Source organism: Bombus terrestris, chromosome 3 (assembly GCF_910591885.1).
Source record: "Bombus terrestris chromosome 3, iyBomTerr1.2, whole genome shotgun sequence".
In the NCBI taxonomy this organism is placed as follows: Eukaryota; Metazoa; Arthropoda; class Insecta; order Hymenoptera; family Apidae; genus Bombus; species Bombus terrestris.
This window is the reverse complement of record NC_063271.1, coordinates 9,222,388-9,238,300: the sequence shown is the minus strand read 5'-3', so window position 1 is coordinate 9,238,300 and position 15,913 is coordinate 9,222,388. Positions and strand designations below refer to the sequence as shown.

At 33.8% G+C, this 15,913-nt stretch overlaps 1 protein-coding gene across 4 annotated transcripts in view; it reads right to left on the bottom strand.

Annotated features, from left to right (window-relative positions):
- Nucleotides 1-602: 602 nt before the first annotated feature.
- LOC100642954 (proton-coupled amino acid transporter-like protein CG1139) overlaps nt 603-15,913 on the bottom strand; it is a 26,633-nt gene continuing 11,322 nt past the window's right edge. For 3 of the 4 annotated variants that reach the window (XM_048404524.1, XM_048404523.1, XM_048404525.1), the window contains exons 3-10: nt 13,659-13,753; nt 13,297-13,413; nt 12,446-12,718; nt 10,583-10,667; nt 9,915-10,187; nt 8,273-8,451; nt 8,017-8,186; nt 603-6,694 (exon numbers count right to left, since the gene is read on the bottom strand). In XM_048404524.1, the coding sequence (XP_048260481.1) occupies nt 6,450-6,694; nt 8,017-8,186; nt 8,273-8,451; nt 9,915-10,187; nt 10,583-10,667; nt 12,446-12,718; nt 13,297-13,413; nt 13,659-13,720 (1,404 nt within the window). In that variant the 5' untranslated portion in view covers nt 13,721-13,753 and the 3' untranslated portion in view covers nt 603-6,449. Of the gene's footprint in view, nt 6,695-7,963; nt 8,187-8,272; nt 8,452-9,914; nt 10,188-10,582; nt 10,668-12,445; nt 12,719-13,296; nt 13,414-13,658; nt 13,754-15,913 lie in introns of those variants that run through there. The other variant, XM_048404526.1, reaches the window with a different exon arrangement.

The window sequence follows — 15,913 nt, the reverse complement described above, 5'->3', positions numbered from 1 at the left end:
GTTAAACATCAAACATCATTAAATAATTATTAATTGATAAAAGAGTGACGATTATTAGTTACTAAGTATGTTTGAGAGAAATGAACATCGAATCTCTGTTTGAATAATAAATTTTTAATTCGTCTTTACGGTTCGGTATATTTAAATATTATTTTAAATCAACTTAGAAGTAATTAGTTATAAGAAATTATTATTATTTGTAATAGCTAATAGTTAAAACCACTTATTTCAAAAAGATTTGAAAGATTTATATTTATACATATATTCTTCAGATTTTCTTGATTACCGTTTATTTACACATTTATTTAGAAAATTCTTAAGGGTTGTTAATTAAGTGTTTCAATAGTTCTTTTTTATTCATTTATATATCTAAACAATTTATACATTTCTTTTAGGTAAAAAATACTTTTTGTTTGAAATGGAAAAATTTCAGTAAATCTATATTAATGTTTCTTTCGTCCAAGCTAAAAAATATTTTACTATACCCGAGAGATATAATAATCTTTTCAGTAAAAATTACTATCAAGGTTTTAAAATATAATCATACAGACGTATCTCGAAGGTTGCAGGAGAAAGGCTGGAAATAAGTCAGACAGGCCGGGTAAGAATAGAGAGTTTATTATATCAGAAATATAATGACCAAAAACAAACAAAAAAAGAAAAATTCAGATTTAAAATATACGCGAAAAATGCAGATCTTTTAAGAAAAAATCTTTAGAAACATACAACTCTTGACGATCGTTTTCTGACTTAAAAGTCGGCGCAGTCGGCAAATAACGATTAAAAACGCTTCGTAGACGCGAAGTTAATTGCACCAATCGTTACCGTAATCGTGAGAAATCCATAAGTACGATTTTCGATTTTCATTTTTGCCCTTCGAAAATTTTCAACAGGAACCATTAACAATATACGTATTATAATACACGTCTAATGCAACGAGCAATATCGCCTTTGCAATTCTTTCTCAGTTTACTACAGTTCTCATTCCAACGTGCAACTCTATATACTATAATATCATTATTCCTAACCATTCAATATTTAATTAACATTTGATTATTAACAACGATATTACAACATTTATTTATTACGAAATACTTAACAAAGCAACGAACGTTAAAATGCTACTGAAATGAGAGGGAAGTATTTCTAACCTCTTCGGTATGATAGTCATTTTAATACAATTACTTTTTTGTGACACGTATTTTTTTTTTAATAAAACATACTTGTTCTGTGTAGAATTTTCTATTTGTTTTGAATAAATAGAAAAATATATTACAAACAGGAATAATGCAAAGGAAAAGTTAAATATTATCTTACTTATATAATTATGACACTATAGACGAGGTTAGTCATAAATGGTCGATTATTGTCACTATATAAGTATGATTATATCTGATAGCTAAAGTCAACGATCGCACCGAAGAGGTTAATATCAGACTGTTGCATAGCAAATAAATGTCACTTTACTTTGAACTCTTATTTCGGCTATTTTGAAATCATAAAACATTCAACAACTGTTTTTGTGTACATATTACCTTGTTCAAATGACTTCAGTCTATTTTCTTTCACTGGTTTGACGATATTTTTAAAATAATTCATTTTAGTGTTTCCAAAAGTACAATATATAGTACAAAAATATGAACTTGTTTAAATTATCTCGAAACATCATTCACTATGCAACAACCTAATAGTAAAAGAATATTTAATATTTTTCTATTCTTTATAATTAAATAATTGAAAAGAATCTTTAATAATAATACTTTAAAAAACGTTTAATACCAGCAACAGTGTCGTCTGTAACAGTTTCATCGATCAACGATATTGCCCAGAGTAATCGAAGAAAAAGAATCGATAGTAGCTACCATCGACAATGGCGGATCGAGAGGTGAGCGATAGGGGCGCCCCCTAAGAGTAATAAACTGTAAGAATATTGTGTCAGATTCTGAAAATTTGTTAAGTATACAATTCATGTAAATTTAGTTATTTAGTTTATACTGTCAGATAGAGGTATTAAAATATAAATTATAAACAGATCTTAAACCTTGCAAAAGAAGATTCAAAAATATACTCATGTACTTTTAAACAACCCCTTCCCTCAGAAAAGCTTTTAGATCCGCCACTGACGATCGATTAATATCGAAAAGAAGCAAACCGAGCGAAACTTTCGTTTTCGGTAAGCGTCCCAGAGGCGGCGAACGAAAATCGAACGGAAGGTCGTAAAAACGATTGTGCGATCGTCGATTGTATGTAGTCCCGTCGAAAGCGCGAAGGAGTGGAGAGAATTCGAGCGAATCCGTATGGCGTCGGGACTTTTCGTGTCGGTCCCGCGTGAATGTCGAACGAGATGTCGTTTCTCGCGGATCGTTCAACGAGGAGGTCGCGACCGGTCTTTCAATTTCACTCGTGTGTTATTTAACGTGTCATTGTGTGTGTATGTCATCATGACGCGCGATGACCCGAGCTAGTTCCCGGCAGTGACGGTGGTACAGAAGTAGTGGTGCGTCTCGTTTTCACGGTACGTTTGTTCATTGTTAAACTTTGATCTTTGATTCAGCCTGCTTGGTTCGCAGCCGCAAGTATCATGCATTATACAAATGCCACGAACGAATAGAAAATAAGGCATTAACGATGAGCTACGGTTTTCATTGCTGGCGTCAGCCGGCTTATAGGTTAGACCTTCCTTCTTTTATTTATTATTGTTGGCCGTTTGTGTCTCGTTGTTTTTCTTCGTCCTAGCGTACGATCATGGCGCACAAGTGATTCAAACGTTGACAGGATTCTATGTCTCTATATTTCTGTAGAATAATTAGATTGCGAATTTTTATGTAATTTCATATATTTATAAAGAGAACTAAAGAAGCTCAAGGCATGGCAATTTGTTTCGTCCAGTGAAAATTATGGCGCGTACTCAAATTTGAATACTTTATGTATATTATATGCATTCTGCGAAATTCTTCACCTAGAATTTATCATAAATGCATAAAAATCCGCAATCTAACGCAATTTGCGTGTAAAATCTTATTCTCAGTTATCGCTCAACAATTACTTAACCTTCTTTTTTGTTTAAAGAGAGTACATAATTGTTTATGGTTGGGCAAATTCGAGATGATTAGAATTTGCCAGTTTTTGGCTCGGATTGGAGATAATCGATTCGTGCAGTCGATATAGGATAGTTAAACTCTGCTTTCACCGTGAAGAAAGATCATTATTTCATACGTGGTTTCAGACATGGTATTACTATCACTTTTCTTACCACAAAGAAAGTTTGTTTGAATCTCTACATATATGTTCATGTCGATCCTTAGGAAGAGCAAGATACGATATCATAATTTAACTACCTATTTTTCACCCTGTTTATATAACAGATTATTATAAAATGATATAAAATGCAAACCTTTCTTCGTAATCAATAATTATAAGTCTTATAGTCGTAATTATAAATACCATTATTTTCAACAAAAATGTTTCTTCGGCCTAAATCGTATAGTCAATAAAAATATAGGATTCCTCACTTTATAGTCGTGACTGTAAATTATTTTATATTAAAAATTAAATTCTTTGGCTCGGTTGACATAGACTTCGTGACTATACCAGTCTTTCTCCTATTTAATACCAATTTCAATTCTTGCGAACTTTTTCGACTTAAAACTCCTTTCGGTTAAAAATACGAATTTCGATAATGCCTATAGTCACTGACTATACGTGTTTTCGTGATTCTTAGTCACCAGCATCCTCGTAAGTAATGTCAACTCAAGTTCGTTTATTTCTTCTAATTGGATGCTCTTTTCGAACAAAAATACGAAGAATCGAATCTTGTCGCCATTGTGTGTAATCAATGACTATACGTTACTTTTTCGATATTTATAGTCACTTCTTCAGTAGTACAAATTCTTGCACGTTTCCCAATCTTGTGCTTTCTCAAATGAGAAATGTAAGGAATCCAATTTTTTCGTCAACATTTGAATCACATTCGAATGAACGTAAGTACTCGTATCATCGAGAACGAAAGAAAAGCTCTTGAACGAAATACAAAAACATATCTCGGTTTCGTGGTTGAAGAACAATTAACACCCGTATGTACGTTTGTAAATTCGTTCAACGACGACAATCAACAATTCGGTAGAAATGCAACGTTCGTTCCTCTATAAAATCTTCGATCACAGGTTTTCGTTTATCGCGACGGTTCTTCCACATTTTTTTTCATAATTTTTCTTTTTTTTTTTTTTTTTTTTTTTGTTTCTTTTTCCTCCGAAGAGCGCTCTATGTTCAGTGTTAGGCATCGTATGATTCTACCTAACAATCGCTTGATATTATGAAACTGTTTCAAAAGTAATGAAATTGCATCTATAGTTCTTTTTAGAAATAACATTTTCAAGAATTTGTGGAAAAGATTTTTCTTTAATACAGAGATAGAATGCAATCTTACTCATGCAGTTTATCAGACAACAGACAAATTAATCGTATTAGGGAAATAATGTCCAAAAATATAGAAATAGAATGCGATGTTCTTAGATATTTGTTTAAAGTAGTTGAAAAGTTCGAGATATTTTTCCAAAACAAATGTAAATTACGAATGAAGCAATGTCGTTACTTTTGAAACAGGCCACGTATAAAACTGCACATAAAATGGAAGTCGAATGGTTGAACATTTCAATTCAATTTCATAAACAATCGTTAATAGTTGTACCTTTGAATTAGAATTGGCTTGTAAAATTACGCGTCTTAATCATCTACGACGTTGAATCTTATAGATCGTCTACTTGGCTTTCTACATGTAATTAATTCAGATACTTTCGGATTATAAGAGCAATTGAAAGAACACATTTGTTCTGTTTAATACGCTCTCAGGCAGTGCAACTAAAGTGTGCTAGGTATTAATCATTTACATAGGCACCGTGTTACTGGGGCACTCATCTTTGTGTGTATTATTTAAATGGACGATATTCGTTTGACCTAATATACTTCTAATTCGAAAGGGAAGCTTTTCCATTGATATAGCTGTGAATACTATGATTTTGTTTATAACGATCAGATTTGTTGAGAACTTTGCATATAAGTCGTGTCCCTGTGTAAGGTTCTGTTCATTTTTTATATTTATGATTAGTTGATTATCTTTCACTGATCTTTGTTTCTGCGAGCAATTTTTTAATCGATAGATCAATACTTCTTTGGTAATTTTTCGATTTGCATATGTGAAACGTTCCTTCCCATTATTTATACAATTAATCGCCTTACAGAAGAATAGTAAGATAGCCGAAATCTTGCTACTTTTATCGACAGATTTATAAATCAATGTTTGCTCGATATTTTCATGATCTATATAAAAAGTCCGATTATTGTATCGGAAGCTTAGAAGCTGTTTAGAGGCCTTTTGAACGATAATGTGGAATTTTCGAATCCATCAACGACTATGTTTGACTGGAATGATATATCTGCACTTTTCTCCATTCCAAGCTAGGCCAAATTTCATGCGTTAAGAGCACACGGCTAAACCCTGGAGCCTGAAATTCCGTATACCCATTACGATATACCAATAATCCTGGATCCGTTTCTTTGAAAGTTCGTAGCATAATTGAAAACAGACATTTAAATATAGTATATTCTATAGAATATATATTAGAATTCTATTAAATTAGAGACTCGGACGAAAGGTTCTTCAAGTTACAAAATTTCCAACTCGAAAATATTATACGAGAGATAGAATCAAACATTGACGTAAAAGAACCTTTTAAACAAAAATAAGAGAATTACTTTCTATATTCATCTGATCATTTCTAGAGAGAATCCACTCGTAAGACCACTTTTCCATCGAGTCTCTCAAACAACCCTCTTTCGATCTCGTTCCTCCCCCGATACGCGATATACGTTATAATAACATGAATTATCAATTATGAAAAATTCTACAAACATTCGCCACGATTCGAACCTAAAACCCTTAACAATCAGCTAAATGGAATCAGCGGTATAATCTCGCATCAAGTTAATAAATACGTAGATTAATGCACCGCAAGATTCCATCAGCAACGGCCAATTCCAATTAAACTGGAAAGAACGTCGAAGAGCCCCATCGACTTCCACGATATTTCTTTAACCCAACACTGAACGACTCTTCGCCGTTAACTCTTAATAAAACATCTAAACTTGGCCTAAGTGCTCTAACAATGGCGGCGATCACGCGGGACGAGAAGCATTTCCGGAATGCATTGCTCGCGAATGTTTTCACTAAGAACGACTCCCAGCCGCATTGGAGATAACCTGTCTACCTAAAAGGCGCCGCTCATTAAGCTATAAAACTTGTAACGAAGCCGTGACTTCGTCATCGATACTCGAACAAGCTCGTTCCCAAACTCTTCGTTTCTTCGCCTCTCTTTCTCGTTTGCTTTTCCTACCTCTTCACCAAACTGTCTGCCTTCCTTCGATCGTTCCTGCCTAAATATCGCTCGCGAACTTCACTTGAATGACCTTACTATCTCGACGATGCTGACGTACGTGCCGATCACGAGGCCCAAGAGACCGAATACGATCAGAAATATGTTTTTGATGAACATGATCATGCAAGGCCCGAAGTCTCGGTTCGGCCAAAGCACGCAGATCTCGATGATCGCTGGGAACGCGATGCCAAGGGCGGAGAGACAGAGAGCACCGAACAGGGAGATGAAGAGGGCCAATCTGGGAACTGTGATGGCCAACGTGACTGCAAAAAGAACATTTTTGATTGTTCATTTTCACGATGATAACACACACTCGCAAATTGATAAATGTTAGCACACCTTTCGTATAAAATGTCGATGGCTTACTACGCGATCGTCGTATGTCCACTTTTAGCATTTCAACGAGGGAAATAGTTGAAGGGTATGTTGCAATTAGATAATCTGCATCGTATTATCTTTATCAAACTATAAAATTCAGTACGAATTGTACATTGATTTCTGAGAATATAAAATAAAGGTGAATTATGGTTCTTGAAAATATCTTCGTATATCTTAAATACAATGTATAAAAACATACTGCGAAACTGTACAACAAACTGTAAACCTCGTTCCTGTGTCGCTAATACGACAAATAATTGAAACGAAAGGAAGAAAAAAAGGAACAGAAATATTATTTTTGGCAAATTTGTGAAGTAGATATAAATGTGATTTTTATACGACACGAAGAAACAGTCGAGAATTGTTTGTTGCGTATAAAAATTCTTTGCGCAGTAATCCATCGGCATACGTATTTAGGCTTCTACGGATTTCAATCGTGTTTTCATTAATGTTACTAATAAAAATTAATCTCGATATTAAAATCTCCCCTCTTCTCTTACATTTTATATACGGAATAATTTTCCTTTTATAATTCTTCGAGCTTCGATCGTGTTTTTATTAGTACTACTGTAGTATCGTGGACAAAAGGCCTAAGATATCGGCCGAACCACAAACAATGTCGCGAGAGCCGCGGCATCGTCGGGTACATCAATGTGTCGTCGGTCCTTTCAAGTGAATAGCTTCGTGGAAAAGGCCTGCGTGACCCTGGCCACGGGCGTTTTCGGGACACGTGCGCGATAGGGCGGGAAAAGACAAAGAGATGTTAAAGGCAGTGTTAGTTGAAAAGCCGGTGAGGACGGATGCAAAAGGTGTGCAGTGTGAGTTGAGATGCGAGAGCGAGCGAGTGTAGAAGCCGGAGAGTGTGAATCGGGAAGTTGAAAGCCGCGTATGAAAATAAGACGTACGACAGCAACATACGTTGCTTCGAATATTATTAATTAAATCAAAACATCATTACTTGTCCTTTTCCTCTAAGACCCATTTAGATACTACTTTACTAATACTGTATACTAATTAGTGAAAGTATCAGCGATAAAAATACGATTAAAACTCGAACACCGGAATTCCTTTAGTAAACTTACACGTGGCTAAAGTGATAAGACCCATTTAGATACTACATTACTAATACTGTATACTAATTAGTGAAAGTATCAGCGATAAAAATACGATTAAAACTCGAACACCGGAATTCCTTTAGTAAACTTACACGTGGCTAAAGTGATAACAGTCCGACAGACGTACTCCCAGAAGATTTTCCTCTTCTGTATCTTTTGATCGAGATAAGTGTTCCAGATAATATCAACTGGAACGTATCCTTGAAGGGCGTGCGTGATAAAAATTGCGATCGCGAACATTATTTTGATACTTTGCGCCATTCTGTAAGAATCAAAATCAAATATCACGTTAACTTTAAAAAAAAATAGTAGTTTCACGAAAGGCAACGTAAAACAAAATTCACTTACACTTCATCCGCAGGTAGATTAAAAGTAACGCTACCACTAGCGCTAGATCCGTATTTTATATAACCGAAAAATCCTATAAGAATATACAGGGCTACGATCACCGTCATTCCTATGTTCAAAACGCCACAATATCCTCCGAAATATTGTGGAGTCTTCATATTGTTCTCCAGTGCGATTATCTGCAATGGAAAAGTATCTTTTACGTGGTTGTTTTCTTTTAAGAAAAATTCTAACTTTGAAAATGCTCTATTAATGGTGTCACAGTTATTTGAACAATACACATTCAGTTTATTTTGTTCTTATTACAATATTCAAAAGTTAAACAGGGATCCTTTGGAATTATCATTCTTTTTTAAAACGACTTTTTATTAGCGCGTGCTTTTTTATATCTAAATTATTTAAATAGCACTTAGTCGTACATTATTTCTTGAAAAATATCTCCAAACAATTCCTAGTCAACGTTAGATCATAAATGAATTCACGGTATTCATACACCATGAATTATTTGCAAGGAAATCTTGATTAAATTAAATTAATGTTTTAATTAAATGAAATGGTCCGCATTTTCGTAACATTCATAAGCGAACTTCCTTAATTTTCATAAGCGAGTGTTCATAATCTTGGTAACTAAATTTTCATAATCCTCGTAGTCTGCATTTTTGTGATTAAAAACGATGTGAATGTGTCGAATGGAATCTGAGAATCACTGTGATCCTCGCTAGCGGCTGAGAACATCTGAGAAATAACAGCAGGGATTGCATTGACGCACTGATGATCTGATCACGACAATCTCAAAGTTGTTCCGTAAGTGGCCAGTTATTTGTTTATTAACGATATAGCGGCGCCGTTGATCTATTCTAAGCGCTGGCTACTCGTTTCTGCCCAACAGTCACAGGGAATGATCGACGAGGCCAAATGATAGATCGATCGAGGGTACGTATGGTAAAATTGAAAAAGCCACGCGTCGAGCGATATATTGTTCTAAATTGCGTGTCTTCGTCGTAGTAGAAAATATTCTATTCACGTTTCTTTCGATCACGTGTACGTGTTTCTATGAATGATCATTTAATGCTTAGGATTTTTAAAACGATCTTTCTGTTCTACGATTTGAGAAACTGAAGATCGAAAGAAGAGATTTCGAGGAAAATAGCTTCACTTAATTGTGGAATTTTTTAATGTCGATTTAGGAAAAGGTTTGTAAATTGTTTATAGTTGAATTATTCAATAAATTATAGCGTGATTTACGATAACAAGGAAACTATAAAATTAAAGATTCCATAAGGAATTTTATATAGTTCAAAAAATTCTATAGAATTTTGCAGATTACTATTCCATTTCAAACTAAATTCTTTACGATATCGGTTAAAAAGAATTAGTCAACGTCCACTTCGTAACTTTCAAGAAAATAAACTAAAAAAAAGGAAGCTAACGAAAAAGCAAAATAAAAATCAATCGTACAATCGAAAAATTCAATTTTACGTGTAGAAACGATCAAAACTTGGAACATCCGGCAGACAACAAAAAAGGAAGACTTAAAAATGAGTCAGACAAAAGTGAATTTAAACTAAACGTTATACGCAAAAGCAATGAAACAATGAAAAAGACAGAGGGAAGGGAGAAACGAAACGCGAATTAAACTTACCACACCGACAGCTTCCAGAGCGAATAACGTGGTGCCGAAGTAGAGTGAGAAATTTTTCAGTGTACCGAACATTTCTCTTTCGCTGATCGACGGTAGATCGTCAAACATGTACACTAGGATCATGGCCAGTCCAACGAACGTGATTGCGTTCGCCAAGGTGGAGAACGGTGCCAGTAATTTGAGGTTCCTAACGTAATTGATCAAAATCAGCGGTAGCAATAAAATCAGCATATGGGTTTTAACATCCAAAGGTTCCCAGTACTGGTCTGCCACCTACATTTATCAACAGAAGAACGAAAGACAAGGATATCAATGAATTTCGAACGGTTATGCCAATCAAAGAATTATCTTTTTCCATTTTTCCTTTCTTTTTCTTATTAATTAACTCTTTCATTTACATCACGATAAATTACATTTACGTGAATATATTATTCGATTATTTAATTCTAGAGATTAACTTTTAACTGTTTCTTTTTTTTTTCTTTTTTGTTTTATTATACGCTGGTTCGTTGTTTGGTTGGTTGGTCGGTATTTTTCCTTGTTTCTGGGATTTTTATTCTTCTTCTTTTCGTTATCTAGCTTCTTATTTTCTAAGAGGAAGGATTTATAAATTGCTACTCCGCCATCGTTTTGGCGAGCAGAGTTGATCTATGGCACCAGCTATTTACCTGCTTGATATTCGACGCTACAAATACGATATAAACGCAGCATATTCCCAATTGATACACAATCATGAACCCGTCTACGAGTCCTCTGCAAATATAATAGCAACTTTCATGTTATAGTTGAAAAAAGATTGTCGTGCCGCTTGATGAGATGATTTTGTGCGTGCTTCGTGTGCTTATGAGTGAAGGAAGAATTCTTTCTTTTTCCTCGATTGCAGATTAATAATGACGACTATACATTGTTGATGCGATGTATTAATATCACAGATATCCCGCGTATAACACGGTAATAAGATATCGAAAAAATGCCATCTTTTGCGAAAAGTGTTAAAGCTATCAATAATTGACTCAACTTATTACATTCTAATACTATTTATCTTTATGAAAAAAGCTTCCGTGTAGCGAAAAAAAAATGTTTTGTGCAAAAGTTTAATACTCGAAGAACTAAAAATTGATAAAAAATTTCAATGTTCAGAAATTCCGTACAAAAATCTCAGACAATACACCACGATTGCTCGATTAAGAAACATGTGACAAAATTTTCATTACGTTCCCTTTTATACAATTTCGCCGATTCTTAAACCGTGTTAGAAAACGAGTTCGTGTTGTTAGAATACCGTGTTTTATGCGGGGGATATCTGTATATAATATCAGTATATTATAATAATATTAGTACGAATTCACTGAAATTATAGTGTGTATTATAGAGATGTCGATCATTATATGAAAAATGGAAAGAATTAATTTTGCATGCGAGCGAGAAAGGAATTTTAAATTCCTGAAGCATGGAATTACCCTATTCGAAGTCTTTTGTAAAACAATCTCCTTTCTTGTTTGTACACATAATACATTTAAAAAAATAAAGAATATATATATATATATTGTAAAATGAAACAATGTTCGTTATTTACTTCGAGAAATCTTTTAAATTGATTTTTGATAAATTTAAATTTTACCTGTTCGGTCGTTAGACACACAAAGAAAAGTACAGTTTGCAGAGTTGTCTTTTCCAAAATACGTCAATACTGCAATAAATTCCTTTGATTTATAATTATTATTCAATCGTTCGAGGTTCCCTGAAACTGCACGGAATACGCAGCAAGTAGAATCGATCGGTTATGATCAGACAAAAACTACGCGTCGGACCACGAGACTCGTATCAAATTCTCTTTCCTATTTCGAAACACAATTTTGTTGAGCCGGCCAAAAAGAATCTTCACAATTTTCGAAGAATTATACCGGGTAACTACCCTTAGAAAATTCTTGAAACAATTAATCCGTTTTGTTATCCTAAATTCGATTAACAAATGCAAATACCAAAAACATGAAACCAATGACATTTTCCAATTGAAATGTTAATCTGTAGCAATCAGTGGATCGTAAATGAGAATCCACACCTCGTATTAATTCATTCAGCAACCTAAGCGAATATCAATTCTCATCTCTATGGAACCGGCTAAAAATTTGTCGCATCGAATGGAAACTTATTTCTTAACGCTATAAAGACTGGAACAAAATAATCGGTTTTTGCTTTTTCATAAAAATTTCCAACATTTTCGGTGCATTTTTCGAAACACACAAATGATATTTCCTATGTTAAAAAACTGTTCTTCTCATTTATATATTTATTCCCATATACCTATACATTTACCCCCCATTGTATATTTTTCGTTTCGATTTCTTTGGTATAAGTTGCGTACTTTATTCGTCAATTGGCAACTCCAACGCTGACAAACGAAATTTTGAAAGGTTAGAAGTTAGATGATGAAGAAGATTCGTAAATGATAACTATGCCTTATGTATATGAGTGAATGAGTATATGTATGAGTGTCTGCACACGTGAGTGAAACTAATGTGGGTACTTACGGCGCGTAGGGTGCGAACCATCGGACACACCAAGGCCCTTGGTCTAGAGCGTGCTTCATACTCAGTGGATAACTCAATATAGGAACTCTTAACCGTTTACACAGTCTGTACTGAGCTTTCACTAGTACGTGCAAACAATAAGTGCACAACACCCCTATGATCACTGTGGATATAACACCAGTCACGAGGCCGCTGTTGCAGAACGCGTTTGGCATCGCGAGTATTCCGGTGCCCAGGCTTCCTTTTAATAAATGTATCAAAGTCTCCGCGTTCCTAAAAATTTAAAAAAGAATCCAAAGGATGCGATATTACCAATTTTGTATTTGGTTTTTTTTTAGGACAAAAATTGTCAAATTAATTCAACATCGTCAAACAAATCTAACCGAACCAATGCATCACCAAATATGAATTGTGAATTATTTGAATTTGAGTTGTCACTTGCTTGAAGTCTGTGTTGAAATAAATTTAAGATGGAAAGGGTGTATTTTTTGTTTTGAAGACAGGCAGGTTACCTCGTTAAAAGTTAATTTTGGAAAAACTAAGTGGTAAATGTAAGTGGTTATTAACTTGAAAGAGATGGAATTTGTTGGAATTTTCACTTAGTAGTGTGCTTGACAATGTTGAATCAGGTTTGAATGTGTTTGATACGATATGAGAAGGTCGCATATTATGAATATTTAAAGATACTAAATTATGACTAAATCATTGATACATATACGAAATATAAGGTAGTCTATTTTGTTCTGAAATGTTTGGGAATTGTGTTTGGAATAAAAAGGTGTATCTTCCTCGAAATTTCTGTACAAAGTAGACATTTGATAAAACTATTGGCAAATATTTGAAATACTCACGATGTCGGATTTGGCCTATTTCGATGTTTGTGAGGGTCGTAATCTTCTGGGCTTGTGGTCGGCGATATTGGGACTTCCGATGCATTTATACCACTTCCGGCGATTTCATTATTAACTCTGCAACCGTATCAATTCGCAAATGCAATCCACGTCCCCGTACTTTTATTTATCGAATTTTCAAACGTTACATATCGTGAATTTTAAATACTGTTTTCATAGCACACAATTGAATTAAAAGGAATAGAGAAGAGACACTGAATAACGTGAAAATATCATGCACTTTTGCAATACATATTATTGTCAATTGGAATAAATTCTTCTAGGTTTTTGGTACAGAAACTTTGAAGTAGAATCAGACGTACTTGTACGGACTCTCGGAACCGATCAGCTGCATGTTTATCGTCTCCTCCTTTGCGTTCTCCATTTTCTCTTTGTCGATTAGTCTCTCGTGCCGCTTCTAAATTTTTCACAGAAAAATCACGGAAAATTTTATTAAATCAAATGTATATAGAAATAGATGAAAAGAAACGATAGTTATCAGAATTAAAAGCTACAATCTGTAAAGGTCAGTTGGTTATTTCTGGACACATTGACTTGAGAAGTTTCTCTATTTTTCTTTTAGAAATTTTGTATGTATACATTATACAAAACACTTTCAAGTATATGTATATGTATAATGAAACTTTATAAGTTCGTTCATTGCTCAAAAATGGCATAGATGATGGTAAATTCTAAAGGACCGATACGATATTTAGCTGAGCTAATTTGGATAAAGAGTATCCTGTATTTTATCCCCTTAAGTAGGTTGTTGTTAATAAATGACGAAATAGAAATTCCACGAAGCATGATCGTCGTTAATGATTACGTATAAACAAATCATTTATATGTTATGATTGTGTGTTTGTCTACATTTTGTTATTTCTACTTATCGTCGTATATTGTATCAATAATAATAGTATTTTCATACGAGCCGTTAACTTCAGTTTCTGAAATTTTTGAAATTTTAATGCCGAAGTATTTTGCGATTCATGCTGATTTCATTATAGTTTCATTAATTTTTTTTATTTCTATTATTAAATTATACACCGTATAATACTTCTTTCTTGTTACGTGAATCTTTGTATCAAATTTTGATACGCAACAAATAAACGATAAGATACAGGATCAGCATCCTGTTCACGGAAAATGATACATGAAACGCGTCAGGATAAAAGGTACGACCCAGATCTGCTGCACTAAAGCTCCTAATCAATTTGCCGATATGGAACAAGACGACGTACATATTTACATGCGATAAAAATGGCAATTCATCATCGCGAATCTGTTCGGATCCGCGGACGATGCGCGTAGCTTTAGCACATTCTTTCGCGAACTGATTGCTCTTAATTATTGCATTGAGGTCAAATGTGTAGTTAACTTACTGAAGGTTATATAGCAACCGCGCGTTCTCACTTCGCCGTTTGCTACGCGGACAATTGATCCACGTTCGGCACGAACGTCGTCTCAGACCAATATCAAAAGGTTTTCTACGCGATTGCACAGAATTTTTCGATGTGTACAGCTTACAGAGGATGGCTCTTATTTACATTGGATGAAAATCTTTTCTCAATGTTTCTTTCGCGACAACCCATCGTGCCCTGGTCCCATGAACATTAGAAACAGTTATTTAAATGCACATAAAGTCGATTTCGTTCGAGTATCTTCTAAGTTATCGATCATGTCAAAAAACACGTCGGACAAAAGTTGTAGATCTGGACAAGAAACAGCTTTTATCTTCTATTGCTTTTCTTCGTGCAACGAACGTTTCTCAAAAAAAAGAAGAAAAGAAGTGGGAAGAAGATGTGGAAGAAATTGTATAAATTTTGAAAATTCAAATGTACCTTAATCACGTTTTTGGTCAAAGGATTATTTTTTAAAGATTCAGGAAATTTCTTGAAGAATCACGAAACTGCACAATTCTTGCAAACTATTCCGATGATATCTGATAAATAACGTGTAATAGAAAAGAAGATGGTTTAATGGAAAATAAATTAATCCTTTATTTTTAATTTTGTCTGTTTATAAACGTCACTTCCAGATTAAAGTTTCCTTTTTATAATTAATAAGAAAACCATCGCTGATAATCATTTACAATTTGAAGAACATACACTTTCTGTTTCACTTGTTGTAAATAATTTATCGTAATCTTGCGTTAATTTAACCCTCCTGTCTGCTGTATCACTGACATCTATCGCAATAAAATATTCTTCTGCGTTGAATTTAAAATATTTACCCATTATTTCGTGTAATTTAACGTTACTTAAAAGGGAAAAGAAAAACTTGTATGGGTTTACGTCAATTTACATTAATCGAACTGGTTTCTAAATTAGAAATAAAATTTATATGAAAATAAACAATGATATAATTTTATTTAAAAGACAGATAGGAAACACTAGCAACTTTTAATATTTAAACGCGTCTTGAAAAATACGAAGAAATGCTAAATAGGACATTTTTATTGAAAACGATAGCATAGCTCAAGAACAATTAAATTATGTTACATATGTTTTACATATTACATAGGAAATTTTATATATTTTTGTTCTATACATTACATATAAAGATTTGAAGGATATGT